At 35.2% G+C, this 18,458-nt stretch overlaps 1 protein-coding gene across 2 annotated transcripts in view; it reads left to right on the forward strand.

The window, feature by feature from the left end:
• Positions 1 to 18,458, forward strand: part of DCDC1 (doublecortin domain containing 1) — a 382,228-nt gene that overhangs the window by 274,201 nt on the left and 89,569 nt on the right. The window contains exon 1 of one of the 2 annotated variants that reach the window (XM_033119859.1): positions 1,314 to 1,338. The exons of the other annotated variant lie outside the window; for it this stretch is intronic. Within the exon in view, the coding sequence (XP_032975750.1) occupies positions 1,337 to 1,338 (2 nt within the window). The 5' untranslated portion in view covers positions 1,314 to 1,336. Of the gene's footprint in view, positions 1 to 1,313; positions 1,339 to 18,458 lie in introns of those variants that run through there. 2 annotated transcript variants of the gene reach the window in all.

Raw genomic sequence — 18,458 nt, forward strand, 5'->3', positions numbered from 1 at the left:
CCTTGCATTGAGCTGTCACCTTCGATGTACCTTTGACATACTTGCGTTTTGTTAAAGGGGAAGATGGGAAACAGAAAGTGTATCATTTCATTCACGCGGACTTTGTCTGGAAGTGCGGCTGTGATATGATTTCTGTCAGAAACAATCTGCTTGATATTTCTGTCTCTGCTTGGGAACACAGAGTGGCCTGTCTGTTTTCTATCCCTGGGTGCTGGGATATGCTGCCTTGTCAAACAGCATTTGTCTTCTCTCACTACCTGCTTGTTGAGTGGACCTCAGCCTCGCCACAGTGGCACAGAAAGCCTTAGGCTGCTCAGCATCTGTCTCTTCATGTAATTAACTGCAGCCCTGGATAGGGAGCAAAACAGAGATTTTGTGCTGTGAAGGAGTAATGTGTCTAGACAGGAGTTTCTAAGCAGGGAAAAGATTTGTTAGGGTTTCTGTTCAAACAGGAGGATGCATTTTTTTTTTTTAACCTCAAAGTGTTTTGAAGGCCAAGTGACCGTTTGCTCTCAAAGCAAACTTGGGAAAACTCAATGTGCCTCAAATGCTTTTTCAAAAAGCCTTCACTCGACAATTTGAGCATCGAAATTAATAATGATATTATAGACCATTGAATGAATGGTCTATACTATCAATGAACTATAGACCATTGAATAAAAGAAGAACCCTGTGTCAATACTGACATAAATAAATGAATAAATATATAAAAGATGACGATTGGCTCTTCCTTAGAGTAGAATGCCAACTAATAAATGTCGCAGGGATGACTGAGTTAGAAAAACCACCAGTTCACAGCTGTCATGTAATAATTTATTTGTGCAAGAATCATCAATGGATATTAATACTACTGGATGAAAGTTTGATAAGGATCAAGATATATAGTCCCAAACTATATCACAAATTATATATGTACATATATATAACATATATACATACATATATATATACACAAACACACACATATTTATTATATATGTAATTCAATCTCGGTCAGGGAAATGTGGAAGCTTTTTGTTTTCTTTTTGTAACTTTCCTGTAATTTTGAAACTTTCACAATAAATAAGTACCAAAAAATAGTATTCACTTGTACTGTTTTGGTTTTCTTCCCAAGGAACTGGAGCATGGCTCAGGCTTGGCTCTTTTTAACACAGTGTTAGGAAAAATGCACTATGCTACCGAGAAGCTTTACTCACCAGCTGCCAGCAAAGCTTCATTAATGTAATGTGTTCTGCAATCAAAACCTGCTCTCTTGGGAAAAGAGTGACGTTCTAAATACTTGCCTTTCACAGAGACCCACTTAGAGACTTGCAATCCATAAAGATTTCTAAGTGAAATGTGAGTATATGCATGTGTGGTTCCCTGAAACATTTTATAGTACCCTTTGACTTTACAGAAAAGGCCCCTGAAATGTAGAAAATGAATGTTTGCGCTTCTTCCTATGTCATTCTTGATAAGCCTGCTCTTTCAGTAACTAGAAGGCAATAAATCCTCCTCTTCTAAGATCTCATTGTATAGCCATAGCAGCCCAGATAATTGCTTAAATAAGAAAAAGAGACTAAATATTATAATAAAGACTGCAAACCGTATTGAAGACAATTACACTCAGCTCTTTCTTGATTATTTTTGGTATTCATTTAATATAGAGCATTGTGATTCTTCAATGAATGAACTTATAATTTAATTTAAAAGTTGGAATTAAGCAATTCAATGTGTGTCTTAGGGAGCATTCATTACTCCTGTCCAGCGGATTAGATGCCCTAACATGCTTCTTCCTGCAACAGTGCCCTGGGTGTTGCACGTGTAGTTGATGATGGCCCTGACTGCTCTTTCAGTCAGGACAGACAGTACCTCTCATTGGAGCCACTGGCTTTGACTTTCCTTTTCTTTCTGGTTGATGACTTCACAGGTAGGTTGCCTTCCTTTCCAAGGTGAAAATGAGTCAAATCTCAAGCATCAGTACTCTTAGAAATTTAATCTAGCTTGCTAACACTATGAGATGGTCTCTGGTGTACTCCTAAGAGCTCCAGCAATTATTTAATGTATTGATATTTGTAGTTTGGGTAAGACTTTACATTCAAAAATACTTTGAGCTTTCTATTTTCTTAGAAATATAAGTTCTCCTCCCTCCAACTTTTTCTCTTGTTTTTGTTTTATGATAAAAGAGGTCTGTAAGTGTCATGGTGTTCAAACTCGTTATTTTAAGGATTAGGAAACTCCTTATTTTAAGGATTAAGGATTGCATTTTAGGGATCCCCAACTTGTCTGGGGATCATGCTTATTGGTGGGGCTGGAATTTGGAACAAACCCTTCAGGTTCCCAGGCTAGTGTTACGTTTACATGTTGCCACTCTTATAACAGCCAGGAATGTGTTCAATTTCTTCGAAATTCTTACAAAACAAAAGCATAACAATTTTTTAAGGAAAATATCTAACAAAGTTAAATTACACATAATGCTTTTAAAATTTTTGTTTTGAAATAAATTTAAATTTATGGAAGAGTTGTAAGGATAGTAGAAAGTTCTATGTCTTTCACTCAGCTTCCCCTAATGCCAACCATGGTACATTTATTAAAGCTAAGAAGTCAGCGTTAGTGCCATAGTATTAACTAAACTACAAATTTTATTCCTTAGTTTTCCCACTAATATCCTGTTTTTTCAATTCCTGGCTCCAGCCCCACGTGCCACATTGCTGTTAGTAGTCAGGTCTCCTTAGTCTCCTAAATTTCTCAGTGTTTCCTATTTCAGTAAACTTGACCCTTCTAAATAGTAGTCAGGTGTTTTGTAGAATGTTCCCCAGCTGGGTTTTTGTCTAAGGTTTCTTATGATTAGACTGAAGTTATGCACTTTGTGGAACTATATCACAGAAGTGATTTGCCCGTTTTATTGTTTTGTTTCAGGGTGTGCATGATAATCGTATTACATATTATTGGTGATGTTGACCTTGATAACTTGGTTAAGATGGTGTCTGCCAGAAATCTCCACTGTAAAGTTGTTGTTTTTCCCTTCCCATTCTGTTAGAAGCACTCAACGGGAGGGGGATTAAGTTTATCTCTGGGAGGGAAGAGTATTAAAAAAAATTGTAGACGTAGTTAAGATACCACAATAATTAAAAAATACATATCTGGGGGGAGATATTTTGAGGCTAGACAAATATCAAGTTTCTTTTAAATTTTTCTCACTAATTTAGCATTTATCGGTGGATCTTGTCTGCTGCAATTATTGCTATCATGATGTAATGGTGACTTTTTATTTCCCTTATTTTTTCTACATTTATTAATTGGAATTCTTTTGTAAGGAAGATTAATGCATTCTTCGCCATTTACTTATTTGTTCAAGCTGTTACTTATATCCATATGGGCTCATGGATATTTATTTTATTCTTTGGGTGATAACCCAACACTATCATTTCTTTATTTTTGTTCAAATTATTTGTTTTAGCCATTGGGTGTGCTTTCAGTTTGACTCCTGTGTCCTTTTGACATGCACCATATTTTCCCCCCTTCTTATTAATTATTCCGTAGTTTCTCTTCTGATGCTTCAGGACTTTCTTCTGTGTCCCCTGCCGCAACCATAGAATTAGCCATTTCAGTTGAAGAAAGCTGTTTAGAAACCGAGGTCTGGGTGCAAAGTGTGCTTATTGTTTTGCGGCATAATATTTCTCCTAGGCACTCTCAAGTGACAGATCTAGGAAATATATGTATATATGCTATCTTTGTAAACATATGGATATATATTTATGTCTGTATCTGTATATCTGTATCTACCGTAAAACAAACATGTATTCATACCGATATGTTTGAGTCTGATTCAGCATTACAGGGTTTATTCTAACATTCCCTTTGTAGTTATCTGTAAGATTATTTGACACTTCTTTCGTTGACAATGAGAAACCTGTCCCCTATTATGTTTGATCATCCTAAAACATTCCCTTGCATGTCTCCTTTGTAATCAGCCCCTCCCCCAACCCCTTTCCCAGGCAACTACTTACTAATCACTTTTCTGTCTCTATAGCTTTGCCTTTTCCATGCTATCATATACATGGAATCATAGAATATATAACCTTTTAAGTCTGGCTTTTTTTCATTTAACAAAATGCCTTAAAGATTCACCCATGTTGTTGGATGCATCAGCAGTTCGTTCCTTTATATTGCTAAGTAGCGTTGCATTGTACAGATATACCAAAGTTTATGTATTTATTTACCTGTTGAAAGCCATCTTGGTTGTTCCTAGTTTTTGGTGATTATGAATAAAGGTGCTGTAAACATTTCCATACATGTCTTAGTGTGAACATAAATTTTCTATTCACTTAAGAAAATATCTAGTGGTGTGATTGTTGGGTCATATGGCAAGTATGTATTTATAAATATCAGCCAAGCTGTTTTCCAAGGTGACTATGCTATTTTGCTTTCCCATAAAAAGTGAGTGAATGCTCCTATTGCTCTCCATCCTCAGCATCACTTGGTATTGCAGTGGTTTTTCTTGTTTGTTTGTTCTGTTTTGTTTTATTCAATCCATTCTAATAGGTGTGTAGTGGTATCTCACTGGAGGTTTAATTTGCATTTCCTAATGACTAATGATGTTATATAATTCCTTATTACTGTGCTTCTCTGCCATCGACTGTCTTCTTTTGGTGAAGTGTCTGTTCCGATCATTGTCATTTTAAAAATTGGGTTGTTTCTTATTGTTGAATTTTAAGGTTTCTCTATATATTCTATGTACAAATACAATAATATATAATTTACAAACATTTTCTCCTGGTCTGTTTCTTCTTTTCTCATGAACAGTGTTTTCACAGAGAAAAAATTTTAAATTTGATAACATCTCATTTATAATTTTAAAAAAAAATTTGGGGATATATCTAAAATCTTATGGCCAACTCCTTTTTTTTTTTTCTCCCGCTAGATGTTTTAAGATTTTTTAAGTTTTACTTTTGGTCTCTGATCCATTTTAAGTTAATTCTTATATAAGGTGTGAGGTATTTATCAAGATTCAATTTGTTTTCTTTTGTTTCATATAGATCTCCAATTGTTCCAGCATCCTTTGTTGAAGAGATTATCCTTTGTCTCTTGAATTGCCTTTCTAACTTGTCAAAAATCATTTGACTATGTCTCTATGTGTCCATTTTGTCTCTCTGTTCTTTTCCATTGATTCGTATTTCTATCCTTTCACTAAGACCATACTATGTTGATTATGTAGCTCTATCATAAGATTTGGAAACTGTGTAATGTACATTGTTATTTTTCAGAATTGTTTTAACTATTCCAGTTCCTTTGCCTTTCCATAGAAATTTTAGAATGAACTGGTCAAAATCTACAAGAAAAAAAAAAGCTTGGTGGGATTTTTATTGGGATTACATTGAATCTGTAGATCAAATTGGAAAAATTTACATTTAACATCTTAACAATGTTGTTTTCCAGTTCATTAATATAGTGTATTATTTATTTATACTTCATTTCTTTTGTTTTCCAGTTCATTAATATAGTGTATTTATTTTTTATTTATATTTTATTTCTTTTGTTTATTTTCTTTCGTTGTATTTATTATTTATTTATATTTTGTTTCTTTTGTCAGTGTTTCAGAACTTTCAGCATACAGATCCTACACACATTTGTAAAAGATTTATCCTTAAGTATTTTATGTTAATATTTCATGTAATACAAATATTTTGTTTTTTAATCTTAGTTTCAAATCCCAATTGTTCACTGCTGTTACACAGAAATGTGATCGACTTTCACATATTGATCTTTATTTTATAGCTTTGTTAAACTCTTACTAGTTTTTGGAACTTTGTTGTAGACTCTTTCGCATTTTTTACATAGACATACTATCTGTGGATTGGGACTATTTTGTTCCTTTCTTTCGAATCTGTATGCATTTTGTTTCTTCTTTTTCCATCTCTGAGTGGACTGGCTGGGATTCTCAGTACTATTTTGAATAGGAATAGTAAGAGATGACATCTTTGCTTTATTCTCAATTTTAGGGGGAAATCATTCAGTCTCTTACCATTGAGAATAATGTTAACTGTAGGTTTTTTTGTAGAAACCCTTGTTAGGGTAAAGAAGTTCCATTTTATTACTAGTTTGGTATGAATTTTTATTTTGAAGGCATTTAGAATTTTGTTGAATTTTTTTTTCTGCCATCTATTGAGACGAACATACGGTTTTTCTTATTATTTAGTCAGTTAGTATGGCAAATTCCATTGATTGATTTTGAAATGGTGAACCAGTCTTGAATTCCTGTGGTGAGTCTTGTTTGGCTATATGCTGTTTCATCCTTTTTTAATATTGCTGGATCTGGTTTGGTAACATTTGGTTGATGATTTTATGTATCTATATTCAAGGGGAATATTGATCTGTAGTTTTCTCTTCTGGATAGATCTTTGTCTGGGTTTGATATTGGGTTAATGCTGGCCTCACAAAATGACCTGAGAAGTACTGTCTCCTCTTGTGTTTTTATGGTAAAAAATGTATAGCATTTGGGGTATTATTTCATCCTTAAATGTTTGGTAGAAGTTGGTATATTTTGGAAAAGTAATTTTATATAATTTTTTATGAGAAATTCCATTTTAATTTTTAATTAACTAAATCTTAGTTAGTATTCAGGAAAGTTAAAACTACTCTGTGATAGAAAATCAAAATGAACTTAGATTTTCATTTTGATTTAGAATCAGTTACCAAATATGCAAACTGCATTTGAGTCCACCATGGGCTGTGTGCGTTATACTCTGGGATGAAATTCAGTATTTTTCTTTTTAGACTATGATAAAAAACATTTTTTCCTGTAATTTTGTTTTAGGTTCTTTATATATCAAGATTAATATTGACAATCAGGAGCTAGCAACTTTCCCCAAAACATTACACACTGTCTTACAAAATACCTAGAATCAGATGTCTAGCTCTTGGACTTTTTGGTTTTTCAGTCTTCTTTGTCATTAAAAATTTCAGTCTTCCTGTACTGTCATGGCCTCTCCATGTATCTTACAGTGTACTGCTTAAAGTATGACTCAGCACATCACCATGGTGATGGGAGCAAGAGCCAGGCTATGGGGCATCAGTTATAACCCGGTAATATTTAGGAGGCAGTTTCTTTCTCAGAGCATGCTGCAACTTGCTTTTTGGCGTTCTGTCTTGAATAGCCTGAGTCTGAGAAGTAAGGTTGGTATCCATTTTTGGCTGGCCTGCCTCACTGTGTTTGGCTTTAAAGGAATCTTTGGAGGTCAGACCTTCCGTTTGGCTGAAGGGAGATTACCCTGTTGAGTAGCCTGTCTTGGTTTATCTTCAGTTATTATTTGCTCACCACAAAGGGTTAACCTTCAGCCAGACTGCCACAATTTCACGGCCTCGTTCTCCTGAATGTAGCATTCAGGACTGTAAATTTAACATATGGATACATGTTTATTAGAAGAAAAATAGAGCATTTCTTTTCAAATGACTCATTCCACATTTTATAGTTAACATACATTCAAATGAGATCTTATAGAAATAAGTATGATTTTATTTGTCTTTCGTATGATACCTGTGAGAACATTTTATATCACACTTTTTTTGTGTAACAAAGAAATACTTTTGTTACCCAACAGTATCTAGTAATGTACAGCACATAGTAGGTGCCAAGTAACGCTTGCTGAATAAATAATAAATATGTAAATAAAGCATATGTTTTTTCCCTCTTCTTGTTTTATCCTTGTCTTCCATTTTCAATAAGATTATTTTTTTTTTCCCAAAAAAGGTAATAAAATCTGTTTTTCTCTTTTTCTAATGTACTTACTATGTATATCTGAGACAATACAATTTACCCATCTTATTTAGAAAAAAATATTCTTGTATGTTTATTGGTAAAATCTTTCTTAAATAAACCTTTTTTGGTGTCATACATACCAGACACCAGAGTATATTTTTTCAGGCTGGAGAGAGGCAAGAGAAATGAGGAGAGAGAAAGAGGAAGAGACCGGGTGCGCAGGTTTGTACATTGGTTTAGTTGGATTTAGAGTGACAGTAGAGCTGGGTGACATGGTGAGCCCTGAAGGAGCATCTCTTCTAGAGCTTCCTGGTCCAGGCCACCTGGATCCAACTGCCACTGAATTTTCCTTCACATTCCTTGAAAGCCTTACTGATTTTCACCACTGGTACACTTCAATCTTTAGAATCAGGTATTCCGAGTCTTGACACTTTGCTTATTGAGAGTGCCCACTCAAGCCCGGTGACCTTGCACAGGACCCATTGTCTGTGTGTCGGTCCTCTCCTGCAGCGGCTGTCACTCCCAGGTGTTGCACCTCCTTCCTCCTTAAAGCAGCCCGTTCCTGTGGCTTCCTCTGTCTACCCTGGAGGTCCTGGGCTCTCATGACAGCCCAGCACCTGCTGCATCAGGCCGGCCTCCTCGTGGTTAGCAGGAATGTCCCTTAGCCTTCCCTGGCAAGCCCATTTGTCAACTGCCTCACTCCCTGGCAGCACCTATTGTTATGCCAGCAATATTACAGCTTTCTCACATCAGCTTCTCCTCGTAACTCTCACTTAAGTGTGGCTGTATTATCCCAGGAAGCTTCCCACCCCAGAATTATTTTGGAATGGCATAATTTCAAGTCTACTGGCCTGGAAAATATCACAAGAATGGGAAGTTCTCACCCATGTTACTTGCTTGAACATAAGTTTGCTTCACTGCACCCGCGTGATTAGCGTTAGTGAAACTGTCCATTTGTGGCTTTACTAAATAACTCTTTACTAAATAACTCTTTAAATACAATCCCACTGTGTAAATAGCTTAACACAGTTAATAAGAAGCAACTAAACATAGAATTGTATTTTAAGAACACATATGCTTTATTATTAGTGGAACCCAAATGTCCTCAGACCTTGTTAGCCGGAGGTACAAATAAGGTCATAGGGCAAACGGCCACATTTCCTGGCCGAGAGCCCCACCTGCTAAACAGAACACCGCAGCCCTTCTAGCTCTGCTTCCCTGGTTCTTCCTGAGCATATATTTTCACATATATTTATGGACAGTCCTCTTGTCCCTCATATTCTTTGGCTGCAGCTTCCTTGTTGAGGGCATACACCCCATAAAGAAGGATTTCTTACCTGTACTATAGGTGCTTCGATGACAACATGGCTTCCCTGCTCCTGGGTCATCTTCCAGGGCATCTGAACACTCCAGATATCTCAAGATGCCAAAAAGTGCTGTGCCCCCTTCGATTTGCAGTGATGACCCTAGGTTATGCTCCTTGGGGTTGGGGGTCATATATTTAAATGAGGTATTGCAGGATAAGAATAATTGTATTTGGGGCTCTCTTAAGATATCTAAGGCATTTTATATCGCATGTGCATATTTAACTGCATACGTAGGTTCTGCTGTAGTTGACACCCCAGCTCTGGGCTGCCCATTGTCGCTTACATTTTAAAGAAACACCAATGGTACCATGTGTTTTTAGAATGGCTCTTGAAAAAACATCTGTGTCATGTCCACAGTTTCTTTCTTGGAAGATTTTGGGACTGGCTAGAGTAGAGATACATCATCCTTCAGTTTTGCATTTCAGGTATCTTGGCCTCAGGCACACACACCACACCACACACACACAAACACACACACACACACACACACACACACTCATACAACTGGTCACTCCCCTGCTCTCCAAACGTAGACACAAACAAGTCTTCCTCTCATCTCCTCTTCCATCCGTTCACATCAACTTTTGGTAGCCTGAGAGGTTTCCAGCCCATTGTTTCATGAGAGCAATCATGAATTTGTTTTATTGTTGACATCTCACGACACTTATTTTTAAAGCAATGGCTTCCTGGTTAAGAGTATGAGAAATATCTTGCATGTGTAATATATGTTATTTAAATAGGATGTTTTAGCCAAGACTTTATGAATACATTCTTGAATAGAGTTATGCGGAAGTAATAAACTCTGCCTGGTAGTGAGTGCTGTCTTAGACCTAGAAAGCACAAACATGCTTGTTTCTGATGTGGACAGCACAGAAGAAAGCAGTTCACTTAAATAATCTTTTTTTTTTTTTTTTTTTTTAACTCAGTGCATGAGATGTTTATGCATTTCTCAAATGGAAAGAGTTGTTTCATTGGGTAACAGGTTTAATTATGTAAAAAACACAGGCTTGGGCTTAGAAGGAAGTTTGAATTCCAACTCTGCCGGAAGCTGTGTGACACTGGCAAATTATGGCACCTCTTTGAATATCCATTTTCTTTTTTCAGTTATTTTTTTTCTATCTACAGTTGACATTCAATATTATTTTAAATTAGTTTCAGGTGTGCAGCATAGTTGTGAGACATCTATATAATTTATGCAGTGATCCCTCCGATTAGGCTCATACCTATACATAGTTGTTGCAACATTACCAACCATATTCTCTGTGCTGTAATTTACATCCTCGTGACTATTTTTTAACTACCAGTTTGTACTTAATCCCTTCACCTTTTTCACCCAGCTCCCCAACTCTCCTCTCCTCGGGCAACCGTCACTTTGTTCTCTGTATGTATGAGTCTGTTTCTGTTTTGTTTGTTCATTTATTTTGTTCTTTAGATTCCTCATATAAATGAGGTCATAAGGTATTTGTCTTTCTCAGTCTGACTTATTTCACGTAAAGTAATACCTTTTAGTTCCATCCATGTTGTTCTAAATGGTAAGTTTTCATTCTTTTTTATGGCCAGTTCTTATTCCACTGTATATATGTACCACAATTTCTTTATCCAGTTGTCTGTGGATGGGCACTTGGGTTGCTTGCATATCTTGTCAATTGAAAATAGTGCTGCAGTGAATGTAGGGGTGCATATATTTTTTTTCAAATTAGTGTTTTGGATTTCTTTGGATAAATACCCAGAAGTGGAATTGCTGCATCATAAGGTAATTCTATTTTTAATTTTTTGAGAAATAGTGTCTGCACCAATTTTCAATCCCACCAACAGTGCATAAGAGCATAAGAGTTCCTTTTTCTCCACATCCTCCCTAGCACTTGTTGTTTGTTGATTTATTGATGGTAGACATTCTGACAGGTGTGAACTGTTACCTCATTGTGGTTTTAATTTTCATTTCTCTGATGATTAGTGACTTTGAGCATCTTTTCATATGTCTATTGGCCATGTGTATGTGCTCTTTGGAGAAATGTCTATTCACATCCTCTGCCCATTTTCTAATTGGATTTTTATTTATTTATTTTTTTGGTGTTGAATTATATGAGTTCCTTATAAATTTTGGATATTAACCCCTGATGAGATGTATCATTGGTGAATATCTTCTCCCCTTCAATAGGCTGTCTTTTTGTTTTGTTGGTGGTTTCCTTTGCCGTGTAGAAAATTTTAGGTTGATGTAGTCACATTTGTTTATTTTTTCTTTTGTTTCCCTAGATCAAGGAGATAGATCAAAAAAAAAATGTTACTAAGAGCAATGTTAGAGAGTTTATTGCCTATATTTTCTTCTAGGAGTTTTATGGTTTTGGGTCTTACATTTAAGTCTTCCATTCATTTTGAGTTTATTCTTGTAAGTGGTGTAAGAATGTGGTCCGATTTCTTTTTTTTTTTTTTTTGCATATATTTGTCCAGTTTTCTCAACACCATTTATTGAATAGACTCTTTACCCCACTGTATATTCTTGCCTCCTTTGTCATAGATTAAATGACCACATAGGTGTGGGTTTATTTCTGGGCTCTCTATTCTGTTCCATTGATCTACGTGTCTGTTTTTATGCCAGTACCATGCTGTTTTGATTACTGTAGCCCTGTTGTATAGCTTGATATCAGGTTGTGTAATACCTTCAATTTTGTTATTCTTTCTCAAGATTTCTGTGGTTATTTGGGGTCTATATAAATTTTAAAATTATTTTTTCTGGTTCTGTGAAAAATGCCATTGATATTTTGATAAGGATTGCATTGAATCTGTAGATTGATTTGGGCAGTATGGACATTTTCACTACATTAATTCTTCCTATTCATGAACATGATATATGTTTCCATTTATTTGTATCTTTGATTTCTCTCTTCAGTGTCTTGTAATTTTATGAGTACAACTTTTTTACTTCCTTGGTTAAATTTATTCCTAGGTATTTTATTATTTTTTGATGCAATTGTAAAAGGGATTGTTTTCTTAATTTCTTTTTCTGATAGTTTGTTATTGATGTATAAAAATACAACCAATTTCTGAATATTAATTTTGTATCCTGCTATTTTACTAAATTTATCAGTTCTCATAGTTTTTTGGTGGAATCTTTGGTGTTCTCTATAGTATCATATCCTCTGCAAATAATGATAACTTTACTTCCTCCTTTGCAATTTGGATGCCTTTTATTTCTTTTTCTTGTCTGATTTCTGTGGCTAGGACTTCTAATACTGTGTTGAATAAAAGTGATGATGCTAGGCATCCTTGTCTTGTTCCTATTCTTAAGGAGAATGCTTTTAGCTTTTCCCATTGAGCATTGATGTTAGCTGTAGGTTTGTCGTATCTAGCTTTTATTATGTGGCCTCTATTCCCACTTTGCTGAGAGTTTGTATCATAAATGGAGGCTGGATTTTTCAAACACTTTTTCTGCATCTATTGAGATGATTGTATGATTTCTTTCTTTCTTTTTTTTATATAGTGTATCACATTAATTGATTTATAGATGTTGAACTAACCTTGCATCCCAGGAATAAATCCCATTTGATCATGGTGTATGATATTTTAAATGTAGTGCTGAGTTTGTTTTGCTAATATTGTGTTGAAGATTTTTTCATGTGTCTTCATATCAGCCTATAATCTTTTTTGTAATGACATTTTTCTGGTTTTGGAATCAGGGTAATGTTGGACTTGTAAAATGAATGTGGGAGCTTTCCTTCTTGAATTTTTTGGAATAGTTTGAGAAGGATAGGTGTTAATTCTTCTTTGAATGTTTGGTAAAACTCACCTGTTTAGCCATCTGGTCCAGGACTTTTGTTTCTTGGGAGTTTTTTGGTTACTGATTCGATTTCATTAAGTAGTAATTGTTCAGTTCAGATTTTCTGTTTTTTTCTTGATTCATTCTTGGAAGATTGTATGTTTCCTGGCATTTATCCATTTCTTCCAGATTACCCAATTTTTTGGCGTATATTTATTCATAATATTTTCTTATAATCCTTTGTATTTTTGTGGTATCAGTTGTTACTTCTCTTTCATTCCTGATTTTGTTTATTTGGGCCTTCTCTCTTTTTTTCTTGATGAGTCTGATTAAAGTCTTGTCAATTTTGTTTGTCTTTTCAAAGAATCAGCTCTTGGTTTCATTAATTTTTTAATATATATATATGTATTAATATATATATATAAATATGTGTTTATATATATATGTATATATATATTACTCTGTTTAATTTATTTCTGCTCTGATCTTTATTATTTCCTTCCTTCTACTCACTTTGGGCTTTGTTTGATGTTCTTTTTCTAGTTCCTTTAAGTGTAAAGTTAGATTGTTTACTTGAGGGTTTTTTTTGTTTTTGTTTTGTTTTTTTGAGGTAGATTTGTATTGCTATGAATTCCTCTCTTAGAACTGCTTTGTATATGTCTCATAGATTTTGCATTGTTCTGTTTTCATTTTCATTGTCTCAAGGTATTTTTTGATTTCTTCCTTGATTTCACTGTTGACCCATTCTTGCTCCTATTCTAGTCATCTACATCTATCCATGTCCTTAATCTGAACATCTGGACATCTCACTTCTTTTTTTGGCGTCAGCCCCATCCCAATACTTAATTTATCCTCAAGTTTAACTGATGAATCTGTTCATTTATTTCCATACATAGATCCTGAATCTATCAATTTATTTCGACTTCTAATAAATTCTAGTCCTGGTCGTCATCATCTGTTCTATAGCAGTTGATTCTTAACTGTTCTTTCGGCTTCCATTTTTGCTCCCCTACTGTCCATTCTCTATCAGCAGCCAGTTATTGTTTTTAAGTGAAATTCAGATAATGTCATTTTCATCAACACTCCTCATCATATTTAGAATAAAATCTCAGCTTCTTATCTTGACTTGCCAAATGCTACATGGTCTGGTTCCTGCCCCTCTCTATGACCTCATCTCCTACAACTACTGTTGTCCCCACCCCACTCTGCTGCAGCCTCTTATCTCTCTTTCTGTTCCTGGAACATACTAAGTTGTTTTGTTTGTTTTTGTTTGTTTGTTTGTTTTTCCCCATTTAGTGCCTTTGCACTAGCTGTTCCTCTGGCCCCAAACACTCTTCCCATGCCATGAGCTTCCTATAGCTCTTCCTTTCTTGTCATACAAATCTCAACTGTAGCCTCCTAAGAGTTTTCTCTGATAACCCTGAATAAATTAGTTACGTGGTCACTCTATCATGTTAACATATTTTAATTCTCTGCATAACAATTACTGTTTTCAGACCTTCTTTATTTGTTTGTTAGTTATAAGCTCCACAAAAGCAGTAAAGTTATCTGTCTTGCTTATGGCTATATCCTAAGTGCCTAGAACAATTCCTGGCATTGTAGACACTCAAGAAATATTTATTTGAATGAATCCAATTATATTTATAATTTTCTCTAAATGAATATATATATATATATATATATATATATATATATATATATATATGACATCTTGTTTTTCTTTAATACAGTAAGAATCATTTTCACTGGTCACTTCAGAAAGAACACCATTTTTTTAATGGTATTTTTCAGGGCAATTACTTCTGGTTATGAACAGAGCTGTTTATATTCTTATATATATTTGGAGTTTCTTAGATTTCTATTAGCCTAAGTGCTTAAAGGATCATTTTTTTTTCTCTCTTCCTGGAAAAGAAACTACTAATTGTCTGCCAAACTTTTATTCTTCCCTCTTCTTTTATTATCCTGGGTGGAAATGGGTCTAGCCCAAATACTAAATAGCCTAGCCTCTACTGCAAATATAGGTGGCCTGTGATATAAAAAGTGGAAGTCATTAGGTGAAATCCTTGGGAAATCTATTTAAAGCTACTAATCAAAGAATTTGGCAGGTACCCTTTACCCTTGTCTTTTTTCTTCTTGATGCTTGAAAAATGGACATGATTGCTGGAGCTGCAACAGACATTTTTTGATGTTTGCAAAAGGATTGGCATTTTTCAAGTATATCAGAATGTCAATTTTAGTAAACTGTTTCACCAATGTTCTTACTATTCATTTTAAATAAATAAATAAATAATTTAGTTTTGGAACTTATTTCTCTAAATATTGATTACCATGTTCTCAGTGTCTTTTCGTCTGCTAGAGCTACTGTGGCTTAGTGTAAAGGAAGTGGTCTTTCTAGTCAGATGCTCTTGGACTTCAAACTTAGCCTTGTCACTTATCTGACCTGTGCAGATAATTTATCTGAGCCCCACTTTCCCCATTCCACCTTATTAGTACCTTGTATAATTCTAATGAGAGTAAAATGAGGGGATGGAAATACTCGAGCTCTTTTTTGAGATTGTGCTTCTACACAAGTGTCTACATGTGTAAAAAGTCATTGTACTAGACATTTAAAATTTGCACATTTCTCTAAGTAAATTGTAGTTCAATTTTAAAAACTGGCATACGTAGGCATGCTATAAATGGGGAAAAAGAAACCCACATGCTCTAATGTTTTAATATGATGATATTATTTTTATAATAAAAAAAAGAAAGATAATCATTTTGGGGGGGATTTACAGGTATTTTAATTTTAAAATTCAGAAACTGATATGATGGAATGCATTCTACTGGAAGTGTTCGCATATGATAGTCACATCGTGCTGAAGTTTTCTCTTTTAATTTCTGGTTCTCCTTCTAGGGTTTCTTGCCCAAAGATCTAGAAGATTCACAGTTTTTGCCAAGATGTGATGTGATTTTGTTTCCTATGCTGACGTTTTGAGGTTTGGGAAGCAGAATCCTCAAATTATGCTTTTCATTTAAATTATGGGGTCAGTGTCCCCTTCCTTGCGGTGATGACCAAGGAATGATTGTTCAGATGGAAAGAGGGACCACTTGCTTGGTGTGAAAAAGATGTGGCCAAGGTGGTATGCGTGGTCTGTGAGACCCAGTGATGCTCACCAGGAGCCCTGCATTCCCGCTCCTTTTAGGATGAACTTTATTTCTTCCCTAAGTTTGTGACTACTCTTCCTAAAGGTTTTCTCCTTCTCCAGTCCCTTGTCCCATTATCCCCAAATGTACTCAGTTGACACATATAGAAGCAGTTCCCCCTGTCATTTGGGAGGTACCAGTTTACTTCTGTGAGAGACAAGCTGGTTTTCCCATTACACTGGCAGCTATCCTGGACTTTAGAGAAACAGCTGTGTGGTTGCCAGCTGACCTGCTTTCGTCCAAACAGCTGTCGCGTAAAGTCAGAAGTCAAGTTTATAAATCCTAGGGGATTGAGGTGCTTTATGCCCACCTTTGTTTGAGAATATGAAATGTCCAGATTATGAACTATGTAAATTGTTTCCACTTCTGATTGAATCACAGCAGATGACATTCTGTGCTGGCCAGTTCAAACTGATTCATCCAAAGATCAGACTAGATAGATGTGTATGTGCGTCAAGAGTTGTATGAATCTGCTTACTCTTCTATTTCTCATCAATTGCTCACCAGGCTACCATTAGTGATTTTTTGTTAGAGAAGCACCTGTTTTTCCCAGGTTATTTTTGCAGTGCAACAGTGAGAATATAAACAGGAATCTTTTTTGTGTGCGTGGAATATGGTGTTGAATAGCATATTTTTGTTGGTAAGGAAGAGAGGAGGCCCATGACACAGTTACACACACACACACACAGAGACGCACACACACACACACTCACACAGAGCCGTCTCACATGGAGGGACTGTAACTATGGATTTAGATATCTTTATTCTGTCTTCGTGAAATAAACTCTAAAAACCATGGAATAAACTCCATTTATTTTTGCTCTTTTTACCTCCTCACCTGTACACTGCACAGTAATTTAGCTCCCCAGGACAGCTTTTAAGATTCTAATCTTGTTCCTGTCCAGCACTTTTCTCACAGCAGTAAGGAAAGGATTGGCATTCCTCCACTATTGTATATAAAGGAGAATCCACTCTTGGAAATAAGAGCATTGTTTATGTTGAAATTCCCTTAGCTTAGCTGAACCTTCGATTATATCGCCCATTCAGATAACCAGATTTTTACCCCCTGCGGTCTGTTTCCATTCTCAGAGAATTGTCAACAATTTATTTCTGCTCTGTCGATTATTTTCACGAGAGAGAGACATCTAGGAAGATTTTGATAACTGAGTCATGTATATAAAACTCTAAGGACACTTTTAAAGATACCATGTGAGAAAAAACAGCTTTTCCTAAATAATAGCAAATTGAACTTAGTTATTGCTGAGGTAGCATTTGTAAGCTGTGACTACTTATCTAAATTATACCATTAGCTTGATTCCAGATATGATGGAAAACATCTTTATTTGTAGTTCATAAATCTAAAGAATATTATTATTTGAAAAAAAATCCAATATAATTTTTATAATTTCTAATGGACTCCAAATGCAAACTAAGTAATTCTGTTATTTTAGTGGAAGTTTGGCGAATTTAGACACAGATTGCATAAACTTAAAAGTGCTATTGTCAGTTTTATACAACATAATACTGACAGTATAAACCCCCTAACCACAAACTAAGATTTGTCATTTAATTCTGTGACATTTTGTTTTCCCTATATATTTATTAGACACTTTCATCCAGAAGCAATAGAAAGTTGGCAAAGACTTGTAACAGTCAGTGTATTTTGCTTAACGGGAAACACTTTTGAGTATGCATTCAGAAGCTGGAGAAATGTTGCTTCATACACTGTCATTTCCATTGCTGACTATTTACAAAGACCAGCAAATACATTTTTATTTTATTTTATTAAGTTCCATGTTTATGGCATTGTGTACAAAATGCACATAAAGACATTTTCTTATCTATTCCTGTTATATTAGAGAAGTTCATGCCCCGCTCTTAGCATTTTCCAACACAGCTGTAGAGTAGTTTAAAGCCTATTTTTTAAATAAGTGATGCTCAATTTGTCTTTGATGATCCGAATGATTCAGGTGAGATGGGAGCACGGTCGGGCCCTTATTTGCATAAAAATTAATCACAGAAAAATGTAAATTGATAAAATTTTGCCTGGCTTTTTCCCCCTATTTGAGAACCCGTGGATGGCTCCCAGAAGCAATCATCTCAGTATGGGGCCGCACTGGATGCTGTACAAATGATCACATTTGTGTTGAATACTCACTCATTTAAATGTCAGCGGTGATGGGGCAGTACATCAGTAGCAAAAATGAAAAATAAATACACAGCAGCTGAAGACTATCAAATCCGTGGGCACTCTTTAGAGATATATGATCTAATGTGAAAAAATTGCAGATTAATTATCCTTTTTGCAAAATGGTAATTGTTTTAGTATCACACCAGAAAAAAATCTGCAATTTATTTGGAATCAAACATAAACCAGTAATGTGAAATACGTCATTACATCATTGTGTTTATT

This window comes from Rhinolophus ferrumequinum, chromosome 11, assembly GCF_004115265.2.
Source record: "Rhinolophus ferrumequinum isolate MPI-CBG mRhiFer1 chromosome 11, mRhiFer1_v1.p, whole genome shotgun sequence".
In the NCBI taxonomy this organism is placed as follows: Eukaryota; Metazoa; Chordata; class Mammalia; order Chiroptera; family Rhinolophidae; genus Rhinolophus; species Rhinolophus ferrumequinum.